The 16,164-nt window shown below is 49.9% G+C and overlaps 1 protein-coding gene across 2 annotated transcripts in view; it reads right to left on the bottom strand.

Annotated features, from left to right (window-relative positions):
* LOC105485314 (UPF1 RNA helicase and ATPase) overlaps positions 1-4,673 on the bottom strand; it is a 38,613-nt gene extending 33,940 nt beyond the window's left edge. Inside the window, exon 1 of one of the 2 annotated variants that reach the window (XM_011747677.2) lies at positions 4,190-4,673. In XM_011747677.2, coding sequence (XP_011745979.1) covers positions 4,190-4,420 — 231 coding nt within the window. In that variant the 5' untranslated portion in view covers positions 4,421-4,673. The remainder of the gene's footprint in view (positions 1-4,189) is intronic. The other variant, XM_011747823.2, reaches the window with a different exon arrangement.
* Between the last annotated feature and the right edge of the window lie 11,491 nt (positions 4,674-16,164).

The raw sequence follows: 16,164 nt of genomic DNA, 5'->3' as shown, positions 1-16,164 counted from the left end.
ACTGAGTCTGGCTCTGTCGCCCAGGCTGGAGTGCAGTGGCCGGATCTCAGCTCACTGCAAGCTCCGCCTCCCGGGTTTACGCCATTCTCCTGCCTCAGCCTCCCGAGTAGCTGGGACCACAGGCGCCCGCCACTTCGCCCGGCTAGTTTTTCTTTTTTTTTGTATTTTTTAGTAGAGATGGGGTTTCACCGTGTTAGCCAGGATGGTCTCGATCTCCTGACCTCGTGATCCGCCCGTCTCGGCCTCCCAAAGTGCTGGGATTACAGGCTTGAGCCACCACGCCCGGCCCCAACTCTTAAGAGTTTCACTTTAATTCCCGTTTGGAGGATACAGGGCAGAAGCTACAGTCAAGAGGAAATATTCCAACCAGGCAGACCAAAAGACTTGTAACACCAGCTATTATGCAAAGGACTTCTGAAATTACCTTCACTGTCCTGGGAGCAGGAGAGGTGGCAGCAGAGATGGGCCCAGGAAAGGGTCGGATGCTCGAAAACTGTCCCTTTATCTTAAGGACACTTGGCAATACTGTGTCAGTGCTTTTCATCCCAGGATCTCAAGGGCTTTGATAAATACCAGTTTCATTTCATAAACAAGAAAAGGAGTGTTACCTGAGCCAGCCCTGAGTATAGGGAGTCACCCCTGCTGCCACTTTCCCACCCCGGTGGGGACACACACTCTTGTCTTTCAACAGACATTAAGGAAAAACCAACTGTGCAAAATCAGTTCAGGTGCGGTTGGTATGGAAAGCGGCTACACATTGGAAAACAGTCTCGCAGTTGCTGAAACCATTAAACCCAGAGTTACTATGCGGCCCAGCACGTCTATAAACACATCCATGCAGAAACCTGTACATGCATGGCCACAGCAATGCTATTCACAAGAGCCAAGAGGTGGAAACAACCCAAATGTCCATCAACAGAAGACAAGATAAACAAAACATGGTTCATCCATCTGGACCATTCCACCAATGGAATATTACTAAGCCTTAAAAAGGAATGAAATGCTGGCCGGGTGTGGTGGCTTATGCTTGTAATCTCAGCACTTTGGGAGGCCAAGGCAGGCGGATCACAAGGTCAAGAGATCGAGACCATCTGGCCAACATGGTGAAACCCCGTCTCTACTAAAAATACAAAAATTAGCCAGGCGTGGTGGCACGCACCTGTAATCCCAGCTACTAGGGAGGCTGAAGCAGGAGAATCGCTTGAACCCGGGAGGCAGAGGTTGCAGTGAGCCAAGATAGCGCCACTGCACTCCAGCCTGGGCAACAGAGCGAGATTCCGCCTCAAAAAAAAAAAAAAAAAAAAAGGAATGAAATGCTGACACATGCCACAGCGTGGATGAACCTCGATCAGGTTCATTTTCCTGAATGCTCGGCCAGGGAGTAGCTACAAGGTGAGCTTTGTAGCTACTTCTCACACATCATGCAAAGTGAAAGGAACCAGACACAAAACACCACATATGATATGATTCCGTTCATGTGAAATGCCCAGAACAGGCACATCTTAAGACAGAAAGCAGGTGAGTGGTTGCCAGGGGCTGGGGAAGGGAGGACAGATGGGCTAAGGGGTGCAGGGTTTATTTCTGGGGTGACATAAATGTTCTGAAATTTACTGTGGTAATGGCTGCACAACTCTGAATATACTAAATAAAAGCGGCCAAACTGTACACTTTAAATGGGTAAACTGTATGGTGCGGCAAGTGAATTCTATTTCAATAAAGCTGTTAAGCAAAAGTGACTGCAGGGCACTTGACAGCTGATTGCCACTTGCCCAGTAAAATAAAAATTAAAAAACAGAATGAGAAGCTTTCTGAGTCCTTCCAGGAGCCCCCAACTTAACAGCTGGTTACACAGCCAACTCCTGAGGACAAACAGGGAAAGTCTTCCCAAATCAATCCACACAAGTGATAACTTTCTTCCGCTTTCCCTTGAATTATATACATAGACTTCCTTGCCCCCAAACTCCGGTCTTCCCCTTGTGATGCAAAGGGATGCCACTCCCATTCCCCACTAACAAATCCAAATTACAGGTAACAGGTGGGTGGGGCATCTGGGTCAATTAAAAGTAGCACAGGACAAACCATCTGATGTCATCAGAACTCTAGTGAGCTCAACTGCAATGTTTACCTCCAGGGGAGCGTTTTAATGCTCTCCTTTTGTACAGCCCAGTGTGTTCAGGTGCACGGAAAAAAATCAATTGTTTCAACTGAAAGAGAAGGACATGCGCCACACTTAATCCCAAACGGAATGCCAGAAACAAAAGTAGAACTAAAGGCTGCCCCAGGTTTGCTGTTTTATGCTGGCCACAGTTAAAAGGATTCACAAGAAAATGATTACCTTTGACACCAGCCAACCCCTCTATCCGCGCTGTCACGCTCATGGCTCACTGCTCCACAGAGATCTTTACCCTGAGTCTCCCCGACAGGCTGGACATCAGATTACAGACAGCCTATACAGTCGACTCACACATGGAACTAGGTTTCCTTTATGTTTAAAAGGAACAAAAATCCAACTGCCACCCCCATTTCACAGCTGCGGAAGCAGAAAGGTCTACAGGGCATAAAAACTACAAGGAGGCGGGGCCTCCGCAGGTCCTGCTCCCTTCTTCAAGGGACCTCTCCTCTCTCCCTCCCCACCTTCACAAAATGTAAACAAAACTGAAAAAACCACCCATACGTGCACACCTGTTCTCCTCACACCCAACTTTATATTTTAAGGAATATGGGGTTAGAATGAGTCAAATGTTTCTTGCTTCCATTAGGGGCTAAAAGGAAGCCCAAGTGGGTGGTCTACCCACGGGAATGACTCAGCCGACTACCACGTAAGCCCCCCTCATGCAAGGACAAGGTCTGAGCTCACTCAGGATGAGCAAGGAGTGGTTCTCCCAGCTTTGAAACACCAGCACATGCCAAGGGACACCTGTGCCAAGGTGAGCCTCGGAGTTACTCCCTGTCAGGAAAATAAACCTGAGCGAGGGGTCAGGCACAAAGCAAGCCTAAAGTGAAAGCAACCTGAGATCCAGAGGATGATGAGGACATGCCCCTGGAGCCTGGTGCAACCCGCGCCCCCCCAGCCCCTCTCCCACCCCAGGCAGGCAGCACCCAGGACCAGGAAATGCATGCCTGACACTTCTCCCAACCCAAGCCCCCATTTAAATACCTAAGTAACCTTCTCTAAACATCCACATCATTAAAAATGAGTTTCCAACGTGGCAGACGCATTTATGTAAACCCATTACTGCTGTCTTATTGGAGGAACAAAACTCAAACCCAACTTTTCCAAGGCAAGAGTTGTGGAGTTATGTAACAGGTCGGTTTCAGCAACAGGCGATCCAAGAAAAAATAAAATACAAACTGCTTCCTGAATGATCTTAATAGCCAGCCAATGTGTGCTCCTCTATGGGAGGCAAAAATTCTTCCCTGCCTCAATCTTCCGCTGACCAGCGCCCTTATGCTTGGGAAAATTCGAACCTACGGCTCCGTGACTGTGGAAGGGGGGATGCCCAGATGGCTGTGACCACAGATGGGAGGTGGGACAGTGCGGCCGGACCCCCCACTGGGGAGACGGGGCAGAATCCCCGGACCAGGCCAGAGACAGGTTAGGGCAGGTCACCCTGGATACTCCCGGAAGGGGACTGAGGGAAGTCACTCAAGATCCGGCCTGAGCAAGACCCGGCCCAGGCCGTAGGGGAACTCGGGGCAGAAAACCGAGACCTGAGAAAGAGGGACCAGGGCAGGTCACCCTAGCCCGGATGGAGTGGAAGAACTCAGACTAGGGCAGGTTACTCCAGGCCAGGCTGGTTGTGGGACACAAGGCAGGTCAGCCCGGGCCCAGGCGGAGGAGCAAACCCAGCCGGAGTAAAGCAAGAGGGTCAGGTTAGCTCGGACCCGAACCGAGTGGAGGACTCGAGGCAAGTCGGCCCAGCCCAGGAGTTGGGGGCCGAAGGAACTAAGCCAGGTCCAAGCCGGAGCGGGAGACCCGGGGCAGATCAGACCAGGCCCGGGCAGAGTGCAGGACCTGGGGCAGGTAAGCTCAGGCCCAGCCGGAGTAGAGGACCCGGGGCAGGTCGCCCCAGGCCCGGCCGCGACGGGGGACTCCGGGCAAACCCAGGCCCGGCCCGAGACGGGCTAGGGACAGGTCTCAGGCGCCGAGACAAGGCCCGGGCTTCCGGCGCCGCCATGTGCCGCTCACCTGCGCGTCGAGCTGTCCCGCCGCGGCGCCCGCGCCCGCGCCGCCTGGGCCTCCCGCGCCGCCACCGCCCGGGCCGCCGGGGCCGCCGGGGGGCGTCTGCGTCTGGCTAGGAAGAGTAAAGTCGGTGAACTCGAACTCGGAGCCCTGTGTATCGGCGCCGAGCAGCTCGGCCTCCTCCGTGTCCAGGAAAGTGAGAGTCTGAGAGCTGGGCCCGTACGCCTCCACGCTCATGGTGCTGCCGGGTAGGGCCCTCGGGCCGGCTCCGCGCCGCACTCGAGCCCGCCGCCGCGCTGAGGCCTAGGCCGCAGGCCTCGGCTCGCTGCCGCTGTCGTCCCCGTACGCCTGGAAAGGACCGAACCGCCCTCCCCGGCGCCAGCCGAACCGAGATGTAAGAGCGCCGAGCCGCCGCCGCTGCCGCCGAGCCCCTCCGCGCCTCAGTTCCCCTCGAAGCCGCCCGCCGCTCGCAGCCCCGGGCAGGAACTGCCGCCACCACCGCCGTCGCCGTGCGCGTGCGCGAGCCCGACGCCGGCGGAAGCGCGCGCGCTCTTCGCGGCGCCGGGTGCCCAGCGGGACGACGGGACGCTCAACGCGCACGCGCAGGGGGTGAGGCTTTCAACCGCCGTCGCGGCGGCCCCTGGAGGACTTGGTCCCGCCCCAACTGATAATCGGGGACTCCCGGGCGGCGGGTGGTGTGGACCTGGTGGTCTGCACCTGTGGTCGCTGCGACAGTGTTTCGGTTTAATTAAGCGCTAGCCGAATAGCCTACGTAGGTGATCTCGAAATGCCCAACTGGAGAGGCTGGGCAGGGACGACGCGCTCCCACTCCTGGCAAAAGCTGCTTGGAACTCAGTTTCCCCATCTGTAAAATGGGGGGTGCCTCGCACATAGTAGATGCTCCCTGTGCATTGGTTTAATAAGGGGGTGGGGCTCGGCGCGGTGGTCACACCTGTAATCCCAAACACTCGGAGGCTGAGGCGGGAGAACGGCTTGAACTCAGGAGTTCGAGACCAGCCTGGGAAACAGAGTGAGACTCCATCTCTACAAAAAATACAAAACTTAGGCCGGGCGCGGTGGCTCACGCCTGTAATCCCAGCACTTTGGGAGGCCGAGGCGGGCGGATCGCGAGGTCAGGAACTCGAGACCATCCTGGCTAACACGGTGAATCCCCGTCTCGACTAAAAATACAAAAAATTAGCCAGGTGTGGTGGCACGAGCCTGTAGTCCCAGCTACTTGGGAGGTTGAGGCAGGAGAATCGCTTGAACCTAGGAGGCGGAGCTTGCAGTGAGCCAAGATTGTGCCACTGCACTCCAGCCTGGGCGACAGAGTGAGACTCCGTCTCAAAAAATAAAAAAAAAAAATTAGCTAAAAAAAATTAGCTAAGTGTGGTGGTTCTCACCACTGCACTCCAGGCTGGGTGACAGAGCGAGACCCTGTCTCAAAAATAAGTAAAAATAAATGAATGGGGATAGTCTTAGGTACTGGGCCTGACACTTGGAAATGATGGTTGCTGCTGTTCCTGATGCCTCTGCCGCTGTCATTATACAATTACTATTTTTGCTATGATTATTATTTAGTGGACATATACAGCAAAACAACAGGAAGCACATGGTGTGTGGTGGAATCTAGAGCTAACCACTTATCAGCTGTGTGAAATTATACAAGTGAGGTAGGCCAGGCGCGGTTTCTCAAGCCTGTAATCCCAGCACTTTGGGAGGCCGAGGCGGGCGGATCACCAAGTCAGGAGACTGAGAGCATCCTGGCTAACACGGTGAAACCCGGTCTCTACTAAAAATACAAAAAATTAGCTGGGCTGGTGGCGGGTGCCTGTATTCCCAGCTACTGGGGAGGCTGAAGCAGGAGAATGGCATGAACTCGGGAGATGGAGCTTTCAGTGAGCCGAGATCGCACCACTACACTCCAGACTGGGCAACAGAGCGAGACCACATCTCAAAAAAATAAATAAATAAATAAAAAATAAATTATACAGGTGACTTAAACTCTCTGAGCCTAGGGTTTCTGTTGCCATTAAGGTAGGATAGGAAGCCTGGGCAAGGTGGCTCTTTCCTGAAATCCCAGCACTTTAGGAGGTAGAGGCAAGAGGATCACTTGAGCCCAGGAGTTTGAGGCTGCGGTGAGCTATGATTGTAACACTGCACTCCAGCCAGGGTGACAGAGATCGTATGTGTGTGTATATGTTAATATATATTTATATATGTTAATATATATTAATAAAGTGATTAGTAGCTTGGTTATTCCTCTCATATGAAATATGGTTGCTGCTGATATATATATATACACACACACATATATATATGTATGTATATAATGGAGCCCGGCGTGGTGTCTCACGACTGTAATCTCAGCACTTTCAGAGGCCGAGGCGGGCGGATCACTTGAGATCAGGAGTTCGAGACCAGCCTGACCAACATGGTGAAATCAGTCTCTACTAAAAATACAACAATTAGCCGGGCATGGTGCGTGCCTGTAATCCAGCTACTCGGGAGGCTGAGGCAGGATGATTGCTTGAACCCAGGAAGCAGAGGCCGCAGTGAGCCAATGTTGCACCACTGCACTCTAGCCTGGGCGACAGAGCGAGACTCCGTCTCAAAAAAAAAAAAAGATATATATATGGTGTATATTATATATCTCACTGTATATATGAGAGGAATAAATGAGCTACTAGTCACTTTATTATATATATAGAGAGATAGACAGTATGTATATATACATACATATACACACTATTTATATATATAAGAATAAATGAGCTACTAGTTACTCTATTATATATAGATAGGGAGTGTGTGTGTGTGTATATATATACACTCTCTTTATATATATGTATATATATGAGAGGAATAAATGAACTACCAGTCACTCTCTTAACATGTAGTTCCATAAGGACAGGGGGTTGGCCTGTTTCATTATGATCTTCCGCACGGAGAGAATGATGCCTCATATAGTAGGTACTCAATGAAAAGTCTTCTGACACTTTAAATCCCAGGTAAGCTACTGGTTTATGGGCCTTAATTTCCTAACCCCAGGCGTCCGCTTCCTCTCTGGTAAAGTATCTTGGAAAGCATCCCCCATTTCCCTTTCTGTCCCAAGATTCTGCTGCTCTTTAAATAAGTCAGCTGAAAGAGTGCCTAGCTTGCACAGCTGAGCTAAAAGTTCCTGATTTGCCATGGTTCCTTATTTTCCAATTTGCCTGTTTATCATGACAGGAACAGAGGTTCTGTTTTCCTTCTTCACATTTTTTTTTTTTTTCCTGAGATGGAGTTTCACTCAGTCACCCAGGCTGGAATACAGTGGCGCAATCTTGGCTCACTGCAACCTCCGCCTCCTGGGTTCAAGCAGGAGGGTTCAATTCTCCTGCCTCAGCCTCCCAAGTAGCTGGGATTACAGGTGCCTGCCAGCACGCCCGGCTAATTTTTTTTGTATTTTTAGTAGAGATGGGGTTTTGCCATGTTGGCCAGGCTGGTCTCAAACTCCTGACCTCAGGTGATCCACCTGCCTCTGCCTCCCAAAGTGCTGGGATTACAGGTGTGAGCCTTCTTCACTCTTTTTCAGGGGCAAAGCATAGTGGCTCATATCCATAATCACAGCTCTTTGGAAGATTGAGGTGGGACGATTACTTGAGGTTAGGAGTGCAAGACCAGCCTAGGAAACAGTAAAACCCCATCTCTATAAAAAATAAAGATAACATTTGGAGGGGGGCTCCTAGCATGCACTAAACTGTAGGAATATAGACAATGAATAAAAGTAGTCTGCCTGTCTAGGAAGGCACAGTTTAAGGGATAATACTGACAGACCAACAGATAATTTTCATATCATACAAAGCTCTCTTTGGAACACATCCTGATGAATTTGTAGACAAATTTCAGATCAATTTAGTAACACCTATCAGAGTTTTTATTTATTTATTTATTTTTAGACAAAGTCATGCTCTGTCACCCAGACTGGGGTGCAGTGGTGTCACCTGGCTCACTGCCGTCTCAACCTTCTGGGCTCAAGGGATCCTCCCACCTCAGCCTCATGAGTAGCAGGGACTACAGGCATGCACCACCACACACAGCTGTCTTTTAAATTGTTTGTTTGTAGAGACAGGGCCTCACTATGTTGCTCAGGCTGGTCTCAATCTTCTGGGCTCAAGCGATCCTCCCTCCTCAGCCTCCCAAAGTCCTGGGATTACAGGCCTCAGCCACCACACCCAGCCCACCTTTCAGAGTTTTAATTGCCCCTCTCCCACTTTGACCCACCTACTCCATTTCTAAGAATCTCCTCTTATTTCCTATATGCACTCACAATCGCAAAGCGACATTGGGATGGTACATTGGAATACATCTATTTAAAGACTGTCCGGGCACAGTGTCTCACGCCTGTAATCCCAGCACTTTGGGAGGCCGAGGCCGGCGGATCATGAAGTCAGGAGATTGAGGCCATCCTGGCTAACACAGTGAAACCCCATCTCTACTAAAAATACAAAAAAAATTAGCTGGGCATGGTGGCAGGCGCCTGTAGTTCCAGCTACTCAGGAGGCTGAGGCAGGAGAATGGCATGAACCCAGGAGACGGAGCTTGCAGTGAGCTGAGATTGCGCCACTGCACTCCAGCCTGGGCAACAGAGTGAGACTCTGTCTCAAAAAAAAAAAAAAAAAAAAAAAGAAAATTAACAAATATGAATTTGTGATTCATATTGATTAAAAATATGTTTCTAAATTATGGAGTTAAAGAAAAAAAAGGAAATTAGAAAGTACTTTAAAATGAATAAAAATTCAAATATAAAATACCAAAATTATGGGATGGAGCAAAAGCAGTGCTCAGAGGGAAATTCATAGCTATAAATGTCTTCATCAAAACAGAGGCTCTTGGCTGGGCACAGTGGCTAATACCTATAATCCCAGCAATTTGAAAGGCCAAGGCGGGCGGATCACTTGAGGTCAGGAGTTCAAGACCAGCATGGCCAACATGGTGAAACCCCATCTCTATTGAAAATACAAAAATTAGGCCGGGCGCGGTGGCTCACGCCTGTAATCCCAGCACTTTGGGAGGCCGAGGCGGGCGGATCACAAGGTCAGGAGATCGAGACCACAGTGAAACCACGTCTCTACTAAAAATACAAAAAATTAGCCGGGCGCGGTGGCGGGCGCCTGTAGTCCCAGCTACTCAGGAGGCTGAGGCAGGAGAATGGCGTAAACCCAGGAGGCGGAGCTTGCAGTGAGCCAAGATCACGCCACTGCACTCCAGCCTGGGCGACAGAGCGAGACTCCGTCTCAAAAAAAAACAAAAACAAAAACAAAAAAAAAAACAAAAAACAAAAAAGAAAATACAAAAATTAGCTGGGTGTAGTGGCACACACCTGTAATCCCACCTATTAGGGAGGCTAAGGCAGGAGAATCACTTGAACCCAGGAGGCAGAGGTTGCAGTGAGCTGAGATCTCGCCACTGCACTCCAGCCTGGGCAATAGAATGGGACTCTGTCTAAAAAAAAAAACAAACAGGCCGGGCGCAGTGGCTCAAGCCTATAATTCCAGCACTTTGGGAGGCCGAGACGGGCGGATCACGAGGTCAGGAGATCGAGACCATCCTGGCTAACACGGTGAAACCCCGTCTCTACTAAAAAATACAAAAAACTAGCCGGGCGAGGTGGCGGGCGCCTGTAGTCCCAGCTACTCGGGAGGCTGAGGCAGGAGAATGGCCTAAACCTAGGAGGCGGAGCTTGCAGTGAGCTGAGAGATCCAGCCACTGCACTCCAGCCCGGGCGACAGAGCCAGACTCCGTCTCAAAAAAAAAAAAAAAAAAAAAAAAAACACAGAGGATCTCAAATCAATAACTTAAGCTTCCTACATTAAGAAACTAGAAGAAGATGAGCAAATAAACCCAAAGAGGGAAGGAAATACTAAAGATTAGAACAGAGAAAAATAAGAGAGGGAATAAAATGCATGGCTGGGCACAGTGACTGATGCCTGACATTGGCACTTTGGGAGGCTGAAGTGGGAGAATCACTTGACTTCAGGAGTTCAAGACCAACCTGGGTAACATAGCAAGATCTCATCTCTACTAAAAATAAATCGTTCAGGCATGGTGGTGGGCGCCTGTGGTTCCAGACACTCAGGAGGCTCAGATAGGAGGATTCCTTGAGCCTGGGAGGTCGAGGCTGCAGTGAGCTATGACTGTGCCACTGTACTTCAGCCTGTGCAACAAAGTAAGACCTTCTCTCGAAAAAACAGAAAAACAGAAAAAAAAAAAAAGTAACAGAAAAAATGAACAAAACTAAAAGTTGGTTATCTGAAAAGATTAAGAAAATTGACGGCCAGGCGTGGTGGCTCACGAGTGTGATCCTAGCACTCTGGAAGGCCGAGGAGGGCAAATCACCTGAGGTCGGGATTTCAAGACCAGCCTCACCAACATGGAGAAACCCCATCTCTACTAAAAATACAAAAAAGTAGCTGGGCGTGGTGCTGCATGCCTGTAATCCCAGTTACTTGGGAGACTGAGGCAGGAGAATTGCTTGAACCCAGGAGGTGGAGATTGCAGTGAGTGGAGATTGCACCACTGCACTCTAGCCTGGGCAACAAGAGCGTAACTCCATCTCAAAAAAAAAAAAGAAAAGAAAATTGATGAAACTTTAGCTAGATTGACCAAGGAAAAGAGGAAAGAGACTCAGATTACTAAAATCAGGAATGAAAGGGAAGACAATACTACTGGCTTTACAGAAACACAAAAGAGTGTAAGTATGAGCAATTGGGGCCGGGCGCAGTGGCTCACACCTGTAATCCCAGCACTTTGGGAGGCCAAGGCAGGTGGATCACGAGGTCAAGTGATCCAGACTCTCCTGGCCAACATGGTGAAACCCTGTCTCTACTAAAAATACAAAAAAAAAAAAAAAAAAAAAATAGCTGGGCCTGGTGGCGCCCACCTGTACTCCCAGCTACTCCGGAGGCCAAGCCAGGAGAATCTCTTGAACCCGGGAGGCGGAGGTTGCAGGGAGCCGAGATCATGCCTCTGCACTCCAGCCTGGTGACAGAGCAAGACTCCATCTCAAAAAAAAATAAAAATAAAATAAAAAGTATGAGCAATTGGGTGACCACATACTGAATAAGCCAAATGAAATGGAAAATTTTCTAGAACACAAAATCTACTAAAACTGACTCAAGAATACATACAAAACTGCTGGGCGTGGTGGCTCACGCCTGTAATCCCAACACTTTGGGAGGCCGAAGTGGGCAGATTACTGTAGCTCGGGAGTTAGAGACCAGCCTGGGCAACATAGTGAATCCCCATCTCTACAAAAAAATACACAAAATAGCTGGGTGTGGTGGTGCACACCTGTAGTCTCAGCTTCACAGTAGGCTGAGGCAGGAGGATCGCTTGAAGGTGCCTGGGAAGTGGAGGTTGCAGTGAGCTGAGATCACACCACTGCACTCCAGCCTGGGCCACAGAGCAAGACCCTATCTCAGAAAAAAACAAATACAAAAGCTACATAGACCTACAACAAGTAAAGTTAGTAATTTAAAAATCCAGCAAAGAGAATCCCAGGAATAGATGGTTTTGCTGATTTATTCTACCAAATTTTTGTTTTTTTGAGACAGGGTCTTGCTGTGTTGCCCAGGCTAGAGTGCAGTGGTGTGATCATAGCTCACTGCAGCCTCCAACTCCTGGGTTCAAGCCATCCTCCCACCTCAGCCTCCTGAGTAGCTACAACTACAGATGCTTGTTACCATACCTGGCTAATATATATATATATATATATATTAAATATATATATATATATATATATATTTTTTTTTTTTTTTGGTAGAGTTGGTGTCTCATTATGTTGCCTAGGCTGGTCTAGAACTCCTGGCCTCAAGCAATCCTCACACCTTGGTGTGAGCCACTATTCCCAGCCACAAATTTTAAAAATAAAAAGTATTGCCTGGGTGTGGTGGTTCATGCCTGTAATCTCAGCACTTTGGGAGGCCAAGGTGGGCAGATCATTTGAGGTCAAGAGTTTGAGACCAGCCTGGCCAACACAGTGAAGCTCCATCTCTACTGAAAGTACAAAAATTAGCTGAGAATGGTGGTGCATGCCTGTAATCCCAGCTACTCAGGAGGGTGAGGCAGGAGAACCGCTTGAACTTGGGAGGCAGAGGTTGCAGTGACCCAAGATCGCACCACTGCATGCCAGCCTGGGCAACAGAGCAAGACCTCACCTCAAAAAAAAAAAAAAAAAAAAAAAAAGCTGGGCATGGTGGCTCACGCCTGTAATCCCAGCACTTTGGGAGGCCGAGGTGGGCGGATCACGAGGTCAGGAGATCCAGACCATCCTGGAGATCGAGACCATCCTGGCTAACATGGTGAAACCCTGTCTCTGCTAAAAATACAAAAAATTAGCCAGGCGTGGTGGCGGGCACCTGTAGTCCCAGCTACTGGGGAGGCTGAGGCAGGAGAATGGCGTAAACCTGCGAGGTGGAGCTTGCAGTGAGCCAAGATCGGGCCACTGCATTCCAGCCTGGGCAACAGAGCGAGACTCCATCTCAAAAAAAAAAAAAAAATTGCTTGGCCTGGTTTACAGATGATTCCAGGTGACACTCTCACTTCACCTGGAAATGGACAGCCACAGCACTGCAGCCCCTTTGTGGGACATCCTTGAAGGGCAGTGGTGAAAAGAAATCCCCCCCAGCCGGCAGAAACTTAAGCAGTACACATGGTCGTTCATTTTGTTTATGAAGAAATAGCCAGACACGTAATTAAAGTTGACCCTTGGGCTGGGCGCGATGGCTCACATCTGTAACCCTAGCACTTTGGGAGGCTGAGACAGGAGGATCTCTTGAGCCCAGGAGTTCAGGGCTGCAGTGAGCTATGATCACACCACTGCTCTCGAGCCTGGAGAACAAAGCGAGGTCCGTTTCAAATGAATAAAAAAGTGGGGAGCATATCTGGTGCTATTCACATTCCAGAGCTGCCCGGGAGATGGGCTGAGGCTCCAGGCCAGCTGAGCCCACCTCCTTACATAGCTCTTTCCCTGTCTTATCCTGCTTCCCCTCATTTCTTCAGAAGCTTCCCCCAAGAGCGTCCCCTCCCAAACTCGCATGACCCTGAATCCTCATCTCAGGCTGTGCTACTGGGGAGTCCAACACATGCCAGGGTAGAAGTCGGCCCTATGAGTGAGGGACCTGTCGATCTCATTTGCTGTTGCATGCCCAAAGCCAGCCACAATGCTGGGCACACAGCAGATGCTCAATAAATGTTCCAATGGACAACTCATGACTCCATGTTATGGCCTGGGGAGAACAAAGGAGGAGTCCTATTCCCCACACTCCCTAACTTTGTAGGCTGAAGGAGTGGCTACAAAGTGCCACATGTTGTCAAAATCTTCTGTTCCCAGGCTTTTCTGGCACAGATTTTAAGCAAACTCAAGACCTATCAAGAGAGGCTGGGCTTGTTGGCTCATGCCCGCAATCCCAACACTTTGGGAGGCCAAGGCAGGAAGATCACTTGAGCCTAGGAGTTCAATACCAACCTGGGCAACATATTAAGGCCTGTTGCTGCAGAAAATGAAAAAATTAGCCAGGCATGGTGGCACGTGCCTGTAGTCCCAGCTACTCAGGAGGCTCAGGTGGGAGGATTGCTTGAGCCCAGGAGGTTGAGGCTGCAGTGAGCCTTGATCGTGCCACTGCACTGCACCCTGGGTGACAGACTGAGACACTGTCTCAAAAAAGAAAAAATAAATAAAAATTTTTAAAGATCCATCAACATCTTCGTACTCTTTGAGCATATAGAGACTACATTAGGATTCTGCAGAGAAACAGAAACAATAGCATATATAGAAAGATTAGAAAGAGGTTTCTTGTTTTTAAACTTTTTTTCTTTAAAAAAATTTTTTTTTATATAGAGACGGGGGTCTCACTATGTTGCCCAGGCTGCTCGTGAACTCCTGGGCTCAAACGATCCTCCTGTCTCAGCCTCTCAAAGTGCCGGGATTACAGGTGTGAACCACCTACCCCGCCTAGAAAAAGAGTTCTTTTCTTTTCTTTTTGAGACAGCATCTTGCTCTGTCGCCCAGCCTGGAGTACAGTGGTACGATCTCAGTTCACTGCAACCTCTGCCTCCCAGGTTCAAGCGATTCTCCCGCCTCAGCCTCCTGAGCAGCTGGGATTACAGGTGTGCACAACCACACCCAGCAAATTTGTGTAGTTTTAGTAAAGACGGGGTTTCGCCATGTTGGCCAGGCTGGTCTCGAACTCCCTATCTCAGGTGATCTGCCCGCCTGGGCCTCCCAAAGTGCTGGGATTACAGGTGTGAGACACCACGCCCGGCCACAAAGAGATTTCTTTTCTTTTTTTTTTTTTTTTGAGACGGAGTCTCGCTCTGTCGCCCAGTCTGGAGTGCAGTGGCTGGATCTCGGCTCACTGCAAGCTCCGCCTCCTGGGTTCACGCCATTCTCCTGCCTCAGCCTCCCAAGTAGCTGGGACTACAGGCGCCTGCCACCTCGCCCGGCTAGTTTTTTTTTTTTTTATTTTTTTTTATTTTTTAGTAGAGACGGGGGTTCACCGTGTTAGCCAGGATGGTCTCAATCTCCTGACCTCGTGATCCGCCCGTCTCGGCCTCCCAAAGTGCTGGGATTACAGGCGTGAGACACTACGCCCGGCCACAAAGAGATTTCCTATAAGGAACTGACTCTGACTTTCCCGGTCATGGAGAAGTCCCGTGATCTGCCTGCCACTGGCAAGCTGGAGACCCAGGAAAGTCCTGCGGTGTCGTTGGAAGCCCTGAGAGACAGGGCTGATTCCAGTGTGTGTGTAGCCCTGAGAACCAGGAGCACCACGGGCAGGAAGAGATCAAAGCCCCAGCTTACGGGGGTGGGCAGAAGGTGAGTCAATCTAACTTTCCTGGGCCTTTCTGTTCAATTCAGGCCCTCATGGGACCTGCTCAGCCCATCAGTGCAAATGCTAACCCCTTCCTCAAACAACCTCACAAACACACCCAGAAATCATGTTTAACCAGGTATCTGGGTATCCCTTAGCTTGGTCAAGTTGATACAGAAAATTGGCCATCACAAGGGCCAGGCACGGTGGCTCATGCCTTCAATCCCAACACTTTGGGAGGCCAACTTGGAAGGATCGCTTGAGCCCAGGAGTTTGAGACCCGCCTGGCCAACATGGCGAAACCCTGTCTCTACTAAAAATATGAAAATTAGCCGGGCATAATGGCATGCACCTGTAGTCTCAGCTATGTGGGAGGCAGAGGGGGGATGATCACTTGAGTCCGGGAGGGGGAGGTTGCAGGCAGCTGAGATCATGCCGCTGCACTCCAGCCTGGGCAACAGAGCCAGACCCTGCCTCAAAACCTTTTGTTAAAAAAGACCAGGCACTGTGTTTCATGCCTGTAATCCCATCACTTTGGGAGACCAAGGTGGGCGAATCACCTGAGGTCAGGAGTTTGAGATCAGCCTGGTCAATATGGCAAAACCCCATCTCTACTAAAAATACATAAATTAGGCCGGGTGCGGTGGCTCACGCCTGTAATCCCAGCACTTTGGGAGTCCGAGGCGGGTGGATCACTAGGTCAGGAGATCGAGAGTATCCTGGCTAACACGGTGAAACCCCGTCTCTACTAAAAATACAAAAAATTAGCCGGGCGTGGTGGCGGGCGCCTGTAGTCCCAGCTACTCGGGAGGCTGAGGCGGGAGAATGGCATGAAACTAGGGGACAGAGCTTGCAGTGAGCGGAGATTGCGCCACTGCACTCCAGCCTGGGTGACAGCGAGACTCCGTCTCAAAAAAAAAAAAAAAAACAACACCCATAAAGTAGCCAGGTGTGGTGGTGCATGCCTGTAATCCCAGCTACTCAGGAGGCTGAGGCAGGAGGATTACTTGAACCCCAGAGGCAGAGGTTGCAGTGAGCCAAGATTGCGGCACTGCACTCTAGCCTGGGCAACAGAAAAAAAGTTCTATGGTTTTAACTATTGCCTTTAGGGCTTTGATCCATTTT

Source organism: Macaca nemestrina, chromosome 20 (assembly GCF_043159975.1).
Source record: "Macaca nemestrina isolate mMacNem1 chromosome 20, mMacNem.hap1, whole genome shotgun sequence".
In the NCBI taxonomy this organism is placed as follows: domain Eukaryota; kingdom Metazoa; phylum Chordata; class Mammalia; order Primates; family Cercopithecidae; genus Macaca; species Macaca nemestrina.
Note: the sequence above shows the minus strand (reverse complement) of the source record. Positions and strands in the feature narration are given on the sequence as shown.